At 33.8% G+C, this 19,036-nt stretch overlaps 1 protein-coding gene across 2 annotated transcripts in view; it reads left to right on the forward strand.

Annotated features, from left to right (window-relative positions):
• LOC110997900 (netrin receptor UNC5C) overlaps positions 1 to 19,036 on the forward strand; it is a 72,069-nt gene that overhangs the window by 30,272 nt on the left and 22,761 nt on the right. The window contains exons 4-7 of one of the 2 annotated variants that reach the window (XM_045632398.1): positions 3,373 to 3,572; positions 8,318 to 8,396; positions 16,090 to 16,260; positions 17,585 to 17,638. In XM_045632398.1, coding sequence (XP_045488354.1) covers positions 3,373 to 3,572; positions 8,318 to 8,396; positions 16,090 to 16,260; positions 17,585 to 17,638 — 504 coding nt within the window. The remainder of the gene's footprint in view (positions 1 to 3,372; positions 3,573 to 8,317; positions 8,397 to 16,089; positions 16,261 to 17,584; positions 17,639 to 19,036) is intronic. The other variant, XM_045632399.1, reaches the window with a different exon arrangement.

Raw genomic sequence — 19,036 nt, forward strand, 5'->3', positions numbered from 1 at the left:
CACAGTTTTGGCTCACACCATAAGATATCGAACATTGATTTAACTGGTCGTAGTTCGATAAACAAATTTAAATTTAAAAAGCTTTAATCTATGAATCTATTCTATATTAGAATAATACATACGTATCCTGACATACCACACAATACCCAAACACACCCCAAACTGTTTATTTTCTTAGTAAATGTTTTTTTATTGTTTCTGTGCAAGTGTTTTAAGGCTTAGGTTTTGGGTCCAACCTTTAATATGTATACCTTTATTTTATTTTGTTTTTGGTTGTATATGTTAAGTATTTGTAGAATTACGATAAAAAATTCTACTTGAAGCAAAGTTAGTTCGTAAGCAAAATTGCTAATGCCTATAAAAAATTAATTACAATGCAATGATTAATTCATTAAACCAGTAATTGCATTTCCCTACACAATTTCCATATTAAATTATAGAATTATACAAAATCAATAGCTCGCTTCCGCTTTTAAATTGCATAACAACACGTTCTCACGTCAATCTTAATAAAAACTAATAAAAAAATAATCGAAGATCGACGATTATTGTGCTCTAGTCCCACGAGCATAATTGCTCTTCATTTACCAATTAAACGAGGCGAGTTGTAATGGAAATTGCTAGGAAATAGTATTGTGATTGATAGGTGAACTACGGCCTGTATTGAAAAAAATATTTATACCCTTAGTGACATATGTAAGAGATAGCTGCCAAATATTTCTTTCTAATCAGTCTACTAATACTCTGTTTTAACCAAACACTGGTCAATCTTTTATCTTAAAAAGGCTTAGTGGTTAACGCTGACATATTGAATTAATTATTTAATTTAATTATTCTTATAATATTTATTATATATACTATGTAAGTACGAATATTGAAAAACTATTATTAAGTAAATGTTAAATAATTTTATAAAAACGGTTATTTATTGGCAAATTGCTTTATATAAACTAAGTATTTATGTAATGTTTGGGTTACGGAAGTATCTCACCTAAAGATACTTAAGTAACCAAACCATATACAATTACAGTATATAAGTGTATAATGAATAGGGGATTCAAAGTATTACCCATGCAAAAGGGTTGATTAGTACAGGGCAACCCTACTATATTTAGAGACGAACAATGCATGTTCGGTGCATTTTTACATCGTAAATATTAAACGCAGTTTGATATAAGCGCATATTATAAAATAGCCTTCCGTAAATGTTTTGTTACGAATTACTATATTCAACTAGAACACAATGAGTGATATGCGTTAATACCTAACTTTTAGATGTTACTTAGATCTCTATGTGTTAACATAGTAGTCTAACTAAAAAAAATTATAATAGGGATTACAACTAATAATTCGAACATCTATGTTTTGCTTGGTTGACTGATCGAGTTTATTGTCTACCCACATTTTTGTTTCTGTTTTGTTTTGTTATAATATAAATTATATATACGTACATCTGTGTGCTCTAATTATTATTAATCTTAGTTTTATATATTGTTTCTCAGTTAGTTAATTATTTATACAATTCTTATGAGAAATAAAGGTATTCTTAAACCAAAAACTAGCTAGATATATGTTTGTATGTATAAAACTTCGTCCAGATTGTCTATAAATATAAGCTCTTGAAGATATAAGGGTGGAAAAATACCATATGAAGATTAATGTATGAACGTTAGATCTATACCTGGTTATACCAGAGTCCTAGAGATTCGTACAAAGGTTGTCAGCAGAACAAACATATCGCGGGAGAGTAATGGAGCGAGCTCCACTCAGATTTATGGCGTGCACTCAAGTCTGTTCATTTTGAAAACACTAATCTTGAAATTGGATATTTCTGTGATTGAAATAGTTCCATCTTTTGATATGATTTCAACAATGCTTTTGTGACGAAATCTGCAAAATGTATTACATACAAATACAACTTAATAATTGAATCATTTAAATTTAGTAGAAAATTATTAGTTACGTTTTGAAGACTACGTACAATGTTAGTACATTATTTTTAGTTATATAAATATTATATATGTATATTTAAAGAATACGTGACGTAAATATCAACGTTAAAGATACTACGGTACGTCATCAATTTTTGGAATTATCTTTTACATAATAGGGGGGCAAACGAGCCCGCGGGACGCCCAAAAAGGGGTCAGACATCGCAGACCATAGACACCCTTTTTTTGTGGGTGCGTTGCCGGCCTTTTAGGGAGGAGTACGCTCGTATTTTGAATAGTTGGAGGTCGTATCTCTCGAAGACCCCCGCCGGTAGTCGATTCCACTTCTTCTTCCCAAAGATTTTACTTCGGACTCCGCAATGCCTCTATGTGGAACCAGCTGCCCGATAGAGTATTTTGGAACCAATTTGACATAAGGCCCTTAATATATAATTTACGTGTCACGTTGTTTGTATGGACTCCTAAACAACCGCACCGATGTCTATCAAATTTGCACACCGTGTGCAGTTTGTTATAACCGCAATATTTTTTTATTGCAAATATTTGTTCATTATTTGATACAATTCTAACAGATGGCGCTGTGTTAAAAGTATGTACCTACCTTTCACATAGGTTCTCCTACCATTTCCCTTGAATAGTTTATTACTATGTCATATAACAAAAACCTTAGCCACAGCAACGCTTTGCCGAGTCTACTAGTATTACATAATATATAGATCACAATTATTAATACTTACAAGTTAGCGTCATTTGCGTAAATCCATCTGCGACGCAGTCCTAAATTATTTATATGAACAATTAAAACACTTAAGAGCTTCTTGTTAATTATGTTCGCGTTTAACCATAAATCCTGTACAATATAAAAGACACCGAGCAAGACAGATGGTGTAAATTGTCAGAAGAATATATTAAAAGCTTTGTTCCAAGTCAAAACAGATAAATTCAGGACGTTATAATTTATTACGACACATTTGGAGTTGAAATCTGCATGGACATGCGGTGTAAAGAATGAAAAATATATGTCGCGCCAAGTACGTTACTATATTTATAAAACATATAAATATGTTTCGTTTCGCAAGTATATTTATTTATTGCAGCTTTTTAATTATAGCGTTTAATTTGGCTGTAGTGACCTTTTGATAAAGCTTATCTTACCAAAACAATCTTTGTACTTAAAAGCTTTTAATAATCATTAATTAAGCAATATTTTTAGTAAGTTATGGAACCGATAAGATTTTTATTGCAACTTGCATGAATGGTTCCTGCGTCAAGATGTTGCTAATTTGGCATAGATAATATTTTAGCTTTCATCCCAAGTTTTTTTAAATGTATAAGTTCTATTTTACGGAACTAATAAACATACTGACAGATACATTGGAGATGAAATCAAAATGATCAAAATGTAATTCTCTTTTTTCAGATCTTAAGAAGCAGTTTGCAATATCACCCGCCTCTACATCAGTGGAAGCCGGGTCGGCAGCATCATTACGCTGTTCGCCACCAAGTGCCGCACCAGCTCCGAGGATATCCTGGCTAAAGAATGGCATCCCACTCCAGCAAGACCATAACGTACTTATTTCTGCTGAAGGCAACTTGCTGATATCGAGGGCTTCATTACAGGTAAATAAGCTTCTCTTCCTATCTATAAAAACCACTCGAAGGTAGTTTGGTTCTGTTGATTATTCAAAACTGATTTCGATACTGAGTTTATGTCTTTATTTCGAGCAATCGACTTACGTGTGATTGTTCTTGATTTTACAGCGACATCTGACAACATTAAAATAATCTTTGATTGTGATCAATAATACCGGTATTTTGTTCTAAACGGTGTCGTTGTAAACGGTTTTGACTGTATTATATAGAGGTTGGCCTAGTGGTTCAGCGTGCAACTCTCATCTCCGAGGTCATAAGTTCTATCCTCGGCTGTACACTAATGGCCTTTCTTTCTATTTGCGCATTTAATATTCGCTGGAAAGTGATAGAAAAGAGAAAAACGGACCATAAAAGTTGACGGTGTGTGTCAGGCACAGGAGGCTGTTCCGTGGCATGATCATGAAATAGAAATCTGAGGACTAGACCTAAAAAGGCTGTAGTGCAACATATTTATTTTATTTATTTTTATACAGTTACACTACGCGAGTTAAAAACTTAAATAATTATTTATTTCAATTCAAAATGCTCCTTCATCTATGATATCCCGTTCAGTAAGGATTTGTAGGTAATACCTATTCATTTTTATCCGTGAAAAGCTTTATAACTTCTTTAAGTTGATTAAAAACGGAATATTTCATATTGTAACGTGATTAACTCAAACTTTCATTCGCCATTGTTTTATTTTAAAACTAATTCTGTTCATGAAATTTATTCCGAGTCGGATCAAGCTCGAGAATGCTATTGTATGAAACATAATCTTATTTGCATTTTGTTATTATTTTTGGGCGTAGTCATGTTGAATATTGTTACATTGTTTTGTAGTTGTAGAGAAAGCATGCTTTTAAAATTAGTCTTCATCGTATTTGATCAGAGGTTAGTTGTTCTTATTATAGGTTCGATCCTCCGTTGCACAACTGCGCGTTTTTCTAGGCAGTTTTTGCCGCAAACCACTTTGTGAAACCCACTGCCCACTGAAGTATTTCCGAACCAATTCCACTTAGGATCCTTCGAGAAAAGAGCGTACCAATTTTTAAAAGGCCGGCCACGCAGTCGCGAGCTCTCTTTCATTGAGAGTGTCCATGGGCGGCGGTATCACTTAACACTATCATATCTATTTAACTCACGTTGGCAAGGAGCTGTTAGACCTGTTATAGATACAAAGGCTGATCACGTATTAGTCGATAAAGAAAAAGCACGATATACGAGACAATATTTTTATTACATTTTCCTTTGAATTATTGTAATGTAGAGGGAGAGTAAAACTTGCCGAATTTCTTGCCCGTTCTTCTCAGAACAAGGCCTCCTGGTAGTTTTACGAACGGATGGCGTAGTTTTGCTTTTTCGTTTCTTACATTCATAAGCATGCCCTAAGACGCATCTAAACTGAATAAACGTATTTTGATTTTGAATAATTTCAATTAACTTATGTTAATACTTATATTAATTTAACTTATGTTACTAAAATAATTGAAATTATAACTACATGAAATTATAATTGATATTAGAACTTAAGAATCGTCCAAAGACGGTTTATTTTGTAATTATCATAGTATATGTATTAAGTAAGTAAAATCTTATTAACCTTTTAAATCAACCGTTCGTTTTAATTACAAGTTTATCGTTGTGCTCATCAATCTCATTGCTATATTTTTATGAGGTCATAAACATGGGAATCTTTAACTGTAATTAATTTTAACCGCAAATTAAAACAATGCTAACATGTGTTACAATCATGAATACCGACTATCAAATTGTATAATAAGTATATATTTACTGTGTAGGTAAAAAAATCTACACTAATTATTAAAATAATTGAATTTATTTAACGACTTATTGAAAATGTTTTCTTCGCAAATTTTTGTCAATAAAAATCCTTATAATAAAGTATTTCCGTTGTCAATATTATTTTGCGATATTTGTAATACTACAGAAATCTGTAAGATTTAATATCAGTAATGTTTATTGAATTTAGTCAAAAAACAAGCATAATCATGCTTCAGAATCGAGATATTCCATTTGTTTAAGAGGGGATTTAATATTTGTTAATTTATGTCAGATGCTTGCCAATTTACCAATATCAGCTCGCGTAAGCCCCTTTACATTTGTTTTCCAAAAACTACATCGACTCGTGGGCCAGTCGGTATCGCTAGATACTTTCTCAAAACACATTTTTCCAAATTGCTTATCTGATTTGGAGGATTTGGCTTCCCTATTGGGTTCGGATACCAACACCTTTTTCCTCTAGTTCTCAACACTTAAATCCTTTCAGATGATTATCTAAAGCTGAATTAGCTTCATTAAGCACTCAGTGAGTCATACACATGCGTCAGTGACACACGTGGTCACTGAGCCGTGTCTGTAACTTTTGATGGCATTATTCGTGATTTTGCTTTTCTCCGTGATTGTGACAGCCTACAAAATTGTGGTACATTTATCATGCGCTTTAGTCATCAAATGTGCCAATTACGGAGCACCGGTATAATTAAACATGTGATGTCAGAAGCGCAATAACTCAAAAGGGATGATGTATGAACTTTATAAATATGGCGGTGCGTTAAGCGTTGTACGAAATTTGCTATAAATTTAGTCTAGATACGATTGATTTCTATTACTCTCTAGATTGTTCATAAATATCTTTTTACAAACTATAATTTTAGCTGCTTAATTGAAGCAAACTACTTAGTTAAATATTTAAAATATAGGTATTTTTAATAAGTACATACGTAAGGTTATTTGCTAGTACCTGCTGCTGAGTTTCATCATCGAACATCGAGGCTGAATATGATATACACCCGTATCACCTCGACATCGAAGCCTTATTTAAGGCAGATTTTGCCGCCCACCACTATGTGGAACCAGCTGCCCACTGAAGTATTTCCGAATGAATACGACCTAGGGTCGTTCAAGAAGAGAGTACCAATTGTCAACTGGTCTTAACATCAGATGAGTCGTTTGCAGTTTGTTACATGAAAATAATATTTACTCATCTTAACGCATACCTTTTGAAGCCAGTGAAGATATTTTCGAAACGATACAAATGAGAATTCGAAAGTAATCCTAATAAGTTTCAAACATAAATTTAACCAAGAATTGGACTATCTATTAGTGAAAAGCGTAAAAAAATCCGATAGATTTGAGTTTATCCCATTCATCTTAACATACATGCAATTTGTATTTCATTTTATAATATGCAATTTAAGATAACAATCACCTCGTGTTGGACCGCACATCCTTTCAACCTTGATTTATTATTGTCCTGCGACTAATTAGTCGCGAACGACATTTATTAATTGCGACACGCGTCGGTGTCACGTCGCCTTTTTTGCGATCGCACTTCGGAGGCAGATAAAAGTAAATTTATTTTATATTTCTCGGAATATTCTTAAGTAAATTAGTTCGAGTGCGCCCTGAGAGCATGTTTGTGCTTTTATAAATATGAAACGAGAGTTTTTGGTCCTGAATATCTTAACCTAAGTTCCACCAGTATATCGCTGACGTCCGCCATTCTACAACTGAGCGTCTCTAAGGCACTTTTGCCGCGCACTACCATTATATGGAATCAGCTGCCCACGAATGTATTTCCAAACCAATTCGACTTGGGGTCCTAGAAGTGTAACATTTCTTACAAGGCCGGCAACGCACTCGCTCATTGAGACTGTCCATGGGCTATCATTTAACATTATATACAAAACAAGTTACTTCTTTACACACATATTTGGGGAACATGTAGTATTTTATGTGTATAGGCGGCATGCAGTTCTTGTTAGTCTAGTTAGTTGTCAGTCTTAGTTAGCTGGCAGGTGGTGTAGGGAGGGGTTTCAATCTAGAAAAAAAATATTGAAATATTTAACTTCAAGTTGAAAATATTCAACTTTTCAAATATGTAGTTAGGTTTTTATTTAAATAACTAATCGCTTGCTAATAAACGTTTTAAAACTGTCTCTTACAAGTCCAGAATGTTTTAGTGGTAATCACATCGCTCCTTAGTAAAAGTATCCCGTTTTATAAACACTGCAATTAAAAGTCATCAATCGTCAATTCCTATTACAATGTAATCAAGACCCAGTGTCACTCGGGCACCGCGATAGAATTGCAAATTGTTAACACCATCTCTCGTTTCCTACAAAGCACTCCGCTAATTACCCTTTGCGGCGAGACATGTATTAATTGCAACCAGTGTCAACCGCTCTGTAACATTACCGTGTACCATTTTCTTAATTAAATGTTTATGGAGATACGTCGGACGTTTTTTACACTGAATATGTTTTGCTCTTTATATTTTGTGTACTTCATTTTGCTCTGGGCGATGTGAAGTACAGTTAATTCACAGATTAAAAATGTATAAAACGAAGACTTTAAACATACGCCATATTGTATCATTAACGTTTATCTATTTTTGTTTTGATTCGTTAGAGCCTTGTATATTTGCTGGATTGTTAAGCATTGCTAGCTTACCCGGAAAATGTTGTTTTGTCATATAAAAAAATAGTACCAATATCGCTTTTTAATGGAGTTTGATGGAAGGGTGGAATAATATAATATAGTTTTAATGCCAAATGTTTTGTCTGAACAATACAAAATTGTATACTTAGAGAATATATTTAAGAATACATATATAAGGTGCCCATACCAAAAATAATATAAACATCATAAAAATGAGTGGTAAATATAAATTTAATTTTAAACAATACTGAGATTAAGTTTTTTTTCAGGACATGACAAACTACAGTTGCGTGGCTGAGAATATAGCCGGTAAAAGAATTTCTGAGCCTGCTACACTTACAGTATATGGTAAGTTATTACGTACAGTTATTTATAAAAAAATATTTCTTGAAAAACTTTAAATAATTTTCTATATAAAGAATGTAATTAATATTAGTAGATCAACTATATTATGTACTTTACATTAATCGTGTTTTACTAGCCGAAACGAAAAGCGAGCGACGAGAGGTTTTTTAAAGAAAACAAACATGATATGCGCTTTCCAATACAATTTCTCATATTTGTAACTGTTCTGTAATTGTGAATCGAATAGAACCTTAGCTCAAACAATTATCGCACGTACGTCCCCCACAAAGGCCTGACCCTCTAATAAACTTAATTGGTCTCAGAGTGTAACCGGAATAACTGTTCCAATTAGAGCTTTGTCTATGGAATTCGGTAAACAAGTTTGCGCCGTGGTTTCGGCTGAACTTAACCGCTATTGTTCTCTTGGTTAGCGCTGGGTTAATTAGAAAACCGGTTCGTTATTTTGTGATTTATTCTGCTAAGAACGTATTAGTCTAGTTGCTTGACCCTGGTTGTGTATTCTCTGATTTTTGTATGCACGCAACTATTGCATACGCTACGAAAACTTCGCGAGGAAGCTAGTTTGAAAATTGTACATCGTATGTCAGAAGGGAAAACTGTCGTTTGTCAGACCGGAAAATTGTTCAAATTCAAAATTCAAAAATCATTTATTCATGTAATGGTAACATAATGTACACTTATGAACGTCAAAAAAATACATTAAATGCTTCTAATTTTACATTTACTGCCAGTTCTCAAATCAAGGGCATAGAACGGAAGAGAAGAATTGGCAATAAACTCTTTTTGTATGTCAGACTGGAAAATTTTGGCAAATGGCTGCCAAAATAGAGATGGAGCAGAATGGGCTAAAATAGAGAGGCCTGAGCTTCGGGGCCTTAAAACTGTTTGCAATAACCACTTTTACAATTAATTGTTGGTTACTAACGGTTTATAATTAAGGCTTTATTAATTTATATATAGACGATACAAATATAGATAGAACTACTTCTCTTAACTGCTTAAACGTAAGTTTAATATGCATTTAAGCAAATTTATGGTATCCCGATTGAGCTTGCTCAGACACGGTTTAAACATGTTTATTTGTATAGACCTAATGTTTTTGTATCTGATAGTATATCGTATTAGATGGAATTATAATTTCTTCAATAAATGATCTTATAGAAACTCGGACGTGTCGAGTCATAAGGTGTTGATCGCTATCAGTTAGGCGCCGCGAGATGGCGTAGGCGTCTAATGACTCTCCCATGCGCACACGCATAATTGCAATCGCGAATCGCCCTTTGATCTCATGAAGTATGGTTATTATAGACAAGGGTGGAATGAGAGTTAAATAGCGGTGTTGTTTGACGGCTCGTTATATTGTTAGACTTGATTGTGGCTTGATTTTGTAATTTTAAATTAAACGGTTTCATTTCGATGTAAAGTTATTTAGTATTATTTTTTTAATCATAAAATATGATTCATATTCGCATATATTTTGACTTCTATAAAAAGGAAATATAAGTTAAGCCAACAATACATGAAATTATTTTTATACAAGGTACATTCAGGCAGCAAACTACAATCTTTGCCAAAACCTTTGACTGCTCAATAAAAATTAATACATATAAAGTCAGGCGTAGAAAAATTTATTCAGAAAAATATTTAAATGTATAATACGACACTGAATTTTGTATATTACATGCTAATTAAAGTAAATGTCATATAGACCACTTGATTGTATAATTGTTACATAATATTTGTAGGCAAACATATGCAGTAAATCCATTTTTGCATATGTTTGCCCACAAATATTAATAACCAACCCATTTTTGGTATAGATTAATTAATAAAGCTTCATTAAATTTCAAATTTCTTCAATTTTTGTCCTTATATTTAATATAAATCAAGTACCTACTCGCCCGAAATAATTAACAAGTATAGTCCTATTTGTTTGCCTTACTTCAACCGTAATACAGTAAAAAATATCAATTAATTCCGTTTAATAATTGAAACACAACTCGCTATGAACTACTTGAAACAAATAATAAATCCAAAGAAAGTTTCCAAACTTTGAAAATTACCAATTTTAACATAGAAATACTTTTAATTTAATACGCTCTTACCCTTTTACGACATAAAAAGTTCGATTTTACGAGAATACCAGAAGATTACTTGGCCTCTATCCATTAGCATTAAAACCAAATGCCACGCTTAATTGATTTCCAACGATCCCTATTAGGGTCTGTTAATGCTAAGGCTACATACACATTTCTTAGAAATTATAGTCAGACTGACGGATGAATTAAATTATTTTACTTGAGCATTAAGAGAAAACTATTACCAGATATTTCGTAGCGTTGTTTGTTGGAGGAGGAGTTGTTCGGACTACTACCGTTGAGTTTGATCATCGTACGACGAGGCAAAATTCTAATTTCCACCCGTTCCACAACTGAGGGTTTTTTAAGGCAGCATTTGCCGCACACCACTACTAATGTGGAACCAGTTGCCCTGTATTTCCAAATTAATTCTTAGGTCTAGACTTAGGGTCCTACAAGAATGACCACCGTACAGGGGCACCGGTATCACTTAACATCAGATGAGCCTCCTGATCGTCGTTAAGTAAATAATAGACAGTTGAATATCTTGCTAAAAGAAGTTTCTTACGCTGCTCACTTTCTTTCCATTGGGTTACTCTAGAATGTACGGTTTTGCTGCAATTGTTCAACAAAAAAGGAGAATTAAGGCTAAGTTTCCGTGCTACATAAAATTAGATCTTCTGAACTCTTCCAATCCTTACGATATCAAATCAATATGACCTGACCTAAAAGATCGTTATAAAAGATGCCATTCGTCCAAAAAGCTGTAGAATATTTCCATCATATGTCCCCTATAACAATATAACATATCACACGATATCCATTCCTAAACTTCACCCAAACACTTCCTAAGCTTAGTTTATTTCTCATAGTCATATTAAACCCGGGCGTAATGACCCAATCAAATTTTATACGAATACGCAATGGGTGGCAATTCGGTTAAACGCTTTAGTTTTTATTTACATGTATATTAGTGATATAAACGTTAAATTGGATTTTACATTTATTTTGTATGGCTTAATTTGTAATTGCCGGAAATTGCAATTCGATGTTCGAAATTGCAATGGTTTCGTTTTATTTTTAATCATCGGCACGCTTTCATTTTTAGTAAGACACTTTTTATATATGTTTATATAACAGGGGGCAAACGAGCCTGCGGGACGCCCAAAAAGGCAGTCATCGCAGTCCATAGACACCCATTTTTAGTGGATGCGTTGCCGGCCTTTAAGGGAGCAGTACCTACGCTCGAATTTTGAATTTAGATCTGTGTACCAATATACTTTCTAATATAATTTTGAGAGCAGTGTTGGCCTAGTTAGCAGACTCATCTCTGAAGTCCTAGGTTCAATCCCCTACTTTGCACCAATTGACATTCTGTCTGTGCGCATTTAACATTCGCTGGAACGGTGAAGGAATACATCGTGAGGGAATCTTGCCTTCTACTCAAAAAGTCGACAGCGTGGAGCACCGCATGTACCCACTTGCTTATTAAAAGTACAAATTATTCTGAAACCGATATAGAAATCTGAGGTCTGAAACTATTAGGTTTTTAAGTGTTGTAATTTTCTTTTAAATTAAAGTGCAGCAATACAATGTTATGTAAGCTGTAGGCAGAGGTCAGATTGTATTAGATGCTTAAAGTCGCTGACTTAAATATTACATAACTGTAATAAAATAATAATCCTGGAGAACGAGACGGTACATCGAAATACGCTGTCTTTATTAACATAATTACTAAAATTTAATCTAATTTAGACCATCGGAATCTTAACAGATTTAAAAAAGTTGAGTTTTAGTTATTTAAAATTTCGTTTTCTACTCAGAAATATTTGTATATAATAGTTTTTATTACGAGACCCCTTTAACGTTTTAGTCACAGCAAGTTGGCGTCTCGGGTGATATTATGAGCGTGGTTTATTGTGTCGCTTGTCATTATGCCGCATATTGCCACAGTTTGTAAACTATTATGCTGGGCTTAAACCGCCTGGGAGTTTTATATGACAAGGTTCTCAAATTATGAGGTAGAAAATTGTATTTTATGTTAACGCTATATTATAGTTCAGATGGTGATGTCGCACATATATTTTTAATATAGAAGGAAATAACTACTGCACATAATAAAAAGGTTGAATAGTTCAAAGATAAGGGGCTCTCAATTTGACATATTAACTTACTTACAATTTAGTCTTTTCTAATGAGATTTCTTAAATACATTGGATTAAGCAATTAAGGACAGTGTATTAAAATATTTTAAGTCCTAAGAACGTATATACCCTTGTAAGACATAGTACTATAAACTATTTACAGCTAAGCAAAGTAACACAGTTAATAGAAGACATCAATATCTACAATACGTCTACCAAAAAATCTTCTATATTTATAAGTCTTTTCACCAAATAAATGCCGGTGGAACTTCTGATTATAGCTAATAAATTTTAAATCCATGACTACATTTTCTTATTCATTCAATACGTAATAATTATGTCGTATTAATAATAATTTTTAAATCAAATATTTTTAACCACATTTTATAATTACAAAATTTTTCCAATTAATGACTGAATGGCCCATTAATTCTAATTTCGACATGTGGCATGAATATATAACAATTTATAAAATGGAGGTAACCCTAACGATCGCCATTACGTGTAATTTGGGGTTGTATCGCCAGTTTCAGCTTTTTCCAAATCTCCAAAACGACGCTTATGCTAATGGTAGGAAGGCAATTTTTCCTGAATTTCTCCTGTTTACCATGTGTTGCGTCTTAATACTTTTTTGTACCATTTATATTTATCGTTTAAATTTGCTAATACGAGATGCCTGGTGGTAACAAAAAATATTTATCTAAAGAATAATAAAACTTTCTTATACCTGGGCCTCAGAACTATGTATATGTTTAGAGATGTTTATTAGGTTACAGTTTGGTCAGCTTCAAAACTACATTGTCTTATATCCAGGTGATTTTGTTAGCCCTCCTTAACAATAAAATAGGGGCGCCCCAGGTGGGCAAGCCTCACAGTGTTTTCTTCACCGTTCCAGCGAATATTAAACGCGCACATAGAAAGAAAGTCCATTGGTGCACAGCCGGAGAGTGAACCTACGGCTCAGGGAGTCTGCTAAGCACTAGTCAACGCTGTTAAAATTATAATAATCTTATTTGACCTTACAGTATTGAAATGATGCTATAGGAACAATTCTCTTTTAAATGTATTATTATATCCTAAAATCAACTTATTAACTAAGTAGATTTTATGTTCCTTTTTTAAATTCAGTCATAATAAGAGCACGGCCACACGATGCGGTGCGGTACGGTGCCGCAACGTCATCCTACCTACAAATTACTATACCATGTCACACGACGCGTTGCGCCGCAAGGGCACCGGACTAGTGACCTGCGGGACGAGACGGGGAGGGGTGTTAATATATTGTCACACCGCAATATACAACGCCCGTATGGCACCCTACAGCTCGAAATAATTGCGGTGCGGCGCCACACCGCACCGTTACCGCATCGTGTGGCCGCGCTTTAAAAGCGTAACCCGTGTTGCAAAGCACGCAAAAATTAAATAAAACTAATTCAAATCAGATTATTTTTTTTAATTTTCGAACAACAAAAGCATAACCCATAAATCCAACCAATAAAGAAACTTATTAAGGTTTACAGTTTATTTCCGTACTATTACTTTAAGCTAGCGTTAACAAGCGGTTAAATAAACCCAGGTCGTTTAGGTTACACGCAAGCTAGCATGCTCAGCCATTGATTTAGAAATAAGATAATGTAGCCTAATGCGTGCGTGTTGAAAAGTTTTAATTAAAACTGTTTATTACTTCATTTGGTACTGACCGAAACATTCTCCATTTGATTATACTCTTTATAGATATCTTTATTCATTCTAAAATACGTGGAAGCATAGACTAAAATAAAGAATTGAATTGCGAACCACTTTCATACATCTTTCCTCCTTTAGGTTTGACGTCCTCTGCATGTCTTTGAAATTAGACCGTGTCCGCTGTTTAAGCACTCACCCGATAACGCGCACATCTTCCAAAGGCAGAGAAAATTAATTTATATAATCCGATACGCCTTACCTAACAAACAGCTAATAAGACTCCAAGTAATTTATCAAATAGCATCAACTTTCAACTTGCAAAATTTGCCTCTACTTGAAAAAAAGTGGTGAAGGTGAAAAGGTGAAAAAAAGGATGCTTAGATTAATCGACGATAAAGTAGCCGGGGAAGGTAAATGATAATAAAAAAAATAACGCGACTGTTAAAATAAATCAAAATAAATATTTTATTTTTATTATTTCATATTCAACAATGTTGTAATTGTACAAATTTATTATAATATCATCTTTATATTAAAATGTGCTCAGTTTCCTCATATGTTAAAGTTCTCAGCCAACCTGTTATACCTTCTTACTAATATAACCTTCTTACAATCATACAAAACTCTAGGAAGAAGTCGAAGTATAATTATTATATTAGGCTATAATATAGCGAAGAAAACAACATGTCTTAATATAAATATCTACGACTTGTCAGGTTGATAACTGCGGCTTGGAAATAGTTCTATTAATTTTAACTACTTAATTATTTATATTTCGTAAGGGCCATAAAAACCGCCGCTTCTCACAGGATTAAAACGCAGTAGTGTTTTAAAACATCCAAATGCGGGTTTACACTTAAAATTGTTAATTAAAATTTTATGTCTACAAACGACTTGGCGGGTGGTACTCCCGAAATATCATAAACTAGTATTTTTATGGATTCACTCGTAATAGCTGACTAGTTGTCCTTTTGGTCTCGTAAAGGGTGAAATTAAAAGTCTATTTAAAGGATTTTAATTGCTGTATTTATGCCCGAGAAGCTACGTGCGAGGACTACTGCTTAGCATTCGCTAATAAAATTTTACTAGCCTCACGGATAAATAGAAATATAAATTAACTTTGTAATCAGTACGTAATATGATAATAACGAACTCTATTTGGAATCGTGTTTGATTTGTCAGTTGTATTTTTAGAAAAATAAAAGTAAATTAATGGCTCTACAACATTTTTAGGTCTAGGCCTCAGATGTCTAAATCTGTTTCATGATCTTTGTCTTATGATCAAGTACGTAATCAGCCTCCTGTTACTGACACATGCTGTCGACTTTTAGGGTCTAAAGCATGTTTCCTCACGACGTTTTCCTTCACCGATGGAGCGAATGTTAAATGCGGAAATAGAAAGTCCATTGGTGCACAGTCGGGATGAGAGCTCATTTTTGTAATCAATAATTACTTATTCATTAATCCATATATTGTTAAATACATTTTTGTTTAGTTACAAGCCTTTTGGCTACGTGAGTGTCCATGGGCGGCGGCCTCACTTAACATCAGATGAGCTTCCTGAGCGTTTGGCGCCTGTTATATAAAAAATTACACATACATTTATAATATCAGTCATTGAATTCATGTAAGCGGAATTAATATTATTTAAGTCCATATGCTATAATCTCGATTCAAGTTTTACTAGTGTGTGTGTTTATTAGATGCACTTCTCTGATAGCCTTCTCATTTTTGGAGTAATCTGTTAACACAACACATCTTTCTCAGTAAACGGTGGTTGGAGCGCCTGGGGTCCCTGGACGCAATGCCGATGCAATGGAAGAGTATCGGGTCAACGTCGAACAAGAACGTGCACAGAGCCGCATGCATTACACGGTGGAGCCCCGTGTCAAGGACAGAGTGTTCAGAAGACGTCTGACTGTGTACTGTGCCAAAACGGTTAGTATTTCATGTGAAATATTTAAATCTGTAGTTTAAATAAGAGAGTTCCTCTTCTTTCACTCTGTGGAACCAGCTGCCAACTGAAGTATTTCCGAACCAATTCGACTTAGGGTCCTTCAAGAAATTAGCGTACCAATTCTTAAAAGGCCGGCAACGCACTCGCGAGCCCTCTGGCATTGAGGGTGTCCATGGGCGGCGGTATCACTTAACATCAGGTGAGCCTCCTGCCCGTTTGACCCCTGTTCTATAAAAAAAAAGTTCCAATTATTTTAAAGCCGGCAACGTACTCGTATAACTGCCCACTGATTTCTAAACTAATTCGACTTATGATCCTATAAGAAAAGAGCGAACCTTTTTCAAAAGGCTGGCAAGCACTGGTTAGCCTTCTGGCATGCGGTATTACATCACATCAAGTCAGCCTGCCTGCCTGTCTACCCCTGTTCCATAAAATAAATAAAACATACATTGTAATATCGATGCTAACTTGTCTTACGTCTGCATGCTTTACTTGAACCATTCCCCTTACACATACAAATCACATACCATTTCAGTATACGCATTATCGTAAAAGCCGGACAAACATAAAGGCACGCCAATCATTCCAGAACTCATTAGTTCTTCATATTATTTCCATACATCAACTGTTATTCAGCGAGATTGCCTCCACAAATACGTAGGTCATTAGTTCTCTTTGATGGCGAAGATAAATTCATAATTAGTGTGCTTCCTTTATGCCGCTTGGCCATTTGATTTATGAGGAATAAGCAGAATCAAAGGAATCGTATTATCGTATAGGTAGGGCTACCAAAACTGTCTTACGTATACTTAGTATTCAATCACTTAGTATGAAGTTTTTTCATATTATACAATAACTACTATAAGGTCGATTTGAATCCCTAATAGTTGCTATTTTAAGCTATTAAGGTACCAACATCGTTTTAAAAACCTTGTTGTGTTAATTACTTTATTTATTCCTACATAATTATGCATTTACATTGTATATTTGTGGATGCGTGGCAGACCCATGCGACTTCAATACAAAGAGTTTCCTCGTGAGTTGTGTGCGATTTTGCGGGCTACTCGATTGTGAGGAATTTGCATGTATCTGGTTAGAGCTGCTTAATTTCTCATGTCATATTCACACGTATATATCCTTTCCATTACATATTTTCATAAGCATCTGATTGTCCTCTTTACCATATGTGATTAGAGCCAAAATAAAAAATCAATAATGTGTTCCTTAAAAGCACCCATTTGACTGATTTATATTTAGTATTTTTTTTACTAACCGAATAAATTCCTCTTTATGCCAACCCTGAAGATGGATACAACATGGATCTACAAATTTATGATAATACACAACAGCTGTTGATTGGTAAGTTCTAGGTGTCTTATTTGTCAATCACATAAGATTAATTTTAAACCGGATTTGTTTACGTCCGCATTTCGACCTTAATCTGGGTAATTGGGACACGTAATATATGTATTGCTATAATATTTTATTCATTCATAACAGATTAATGTAATTAAATATTTCATACGTTATATTTAGTTAAATTTATTTTTTTTGCTGTAAAAAAGAAAAGATTTCTGTATCTGTTTTATGATCATTTGTCACTCTAATATGCAGCCTTTATCACATCAGCTTATATCACACATGCCGTCGACTTTTTGGGTTTAAGGCAAGTCGGTTTCGTCACGATATTTTAGAGATAGAGCTATAGATTAAACTTAGTCAATACCTCCCTTCCAACCTTTTCCTTTGTTTCTTCTTTTTTGCTTTATTAGCTGATTTTGTAGAAATTGCCTGAAATCGCTTATAAAAGATAATGCCTTGTTTTAGTGTTGAAACCAATACAAATAAATGTACTTTTTCATTCACCGATATTTTAAATTTTATAAAATACACTGCTAATGGGACCTAACTTTATATTTATATTATATTTATCATTACTATTCATGTTGTTATTGTAAATAGTATATTATATCAAACATTTTATCACAGTTAATATATTCATACGTGTACTTATAAATTTGTATTTCTAAAAAGATGTCTGTATTCAATGTACCTGTTGACTTTCATAGTTCAAGTATTCCCCTGCTAACCATTACTTTAACTGAATCCTCAAAAACAATAGCTCTTTACTAAAGCCCTCAGCTGTAATGAGCACGTGCGCAATAACGTTTAACTCTATCTTCAGATCTGATCATAAAAATCCCGCTGTTTAATTCTGTTGAACTCAAAATGGCGTGAATACAGGCACGTATTCATGCTATTTGGGCCCCTATTTATCCCTATATTACTCTTAGTATACTAAATAGTAAGTAGAATAGTGTCTGGAACAGTTTTTCAGTTCATGGCTTAAGTATGTTTCAGAGAATGCGATTAAAACAATTTATTTACTTTTAGTATACTAAAGTTGAAACGGGTAGTATTTTCATATTCTTTTCAAATGCCTTAAAGGTTTAATAGCACTACTGCAGAAGTAAGGTTTTGCATTCGATTCCGCGTCCCCAAAAACATGAATTGATGTAAAATTCAAATATCAAATATAAGTTTTTTAGTTACGTTAGGACGTTCGGTCCCACACTTAATTTAATTTATAAATTAATTTATCAGCTTTATATATTTACCTATTCACTCTTAAACTGTAGAATACTAGAGTTATTATATACTAAGTTAATTCGAAATAAAATTAGTTTTACTAGAGTAGTGCTTCAGAAATGTGCCATGCCTTTCTGAAATTCTTATGTGCCCCTCCATACATTTTTT

The sequence above is a fragment of the Pieris rapae genome, chromosome 19, assembly GCF_905147795.1.
Source record: "Pieris rapae chromosome 19, ilPieRapa1.1, whole genome shotgun sequence".
Lineage (NCBI taxonomy): Eukaryota > Metazoa > Arthropoda > Insecta > Lepidoptera > Pieridae > Pieris > Pieris rapae.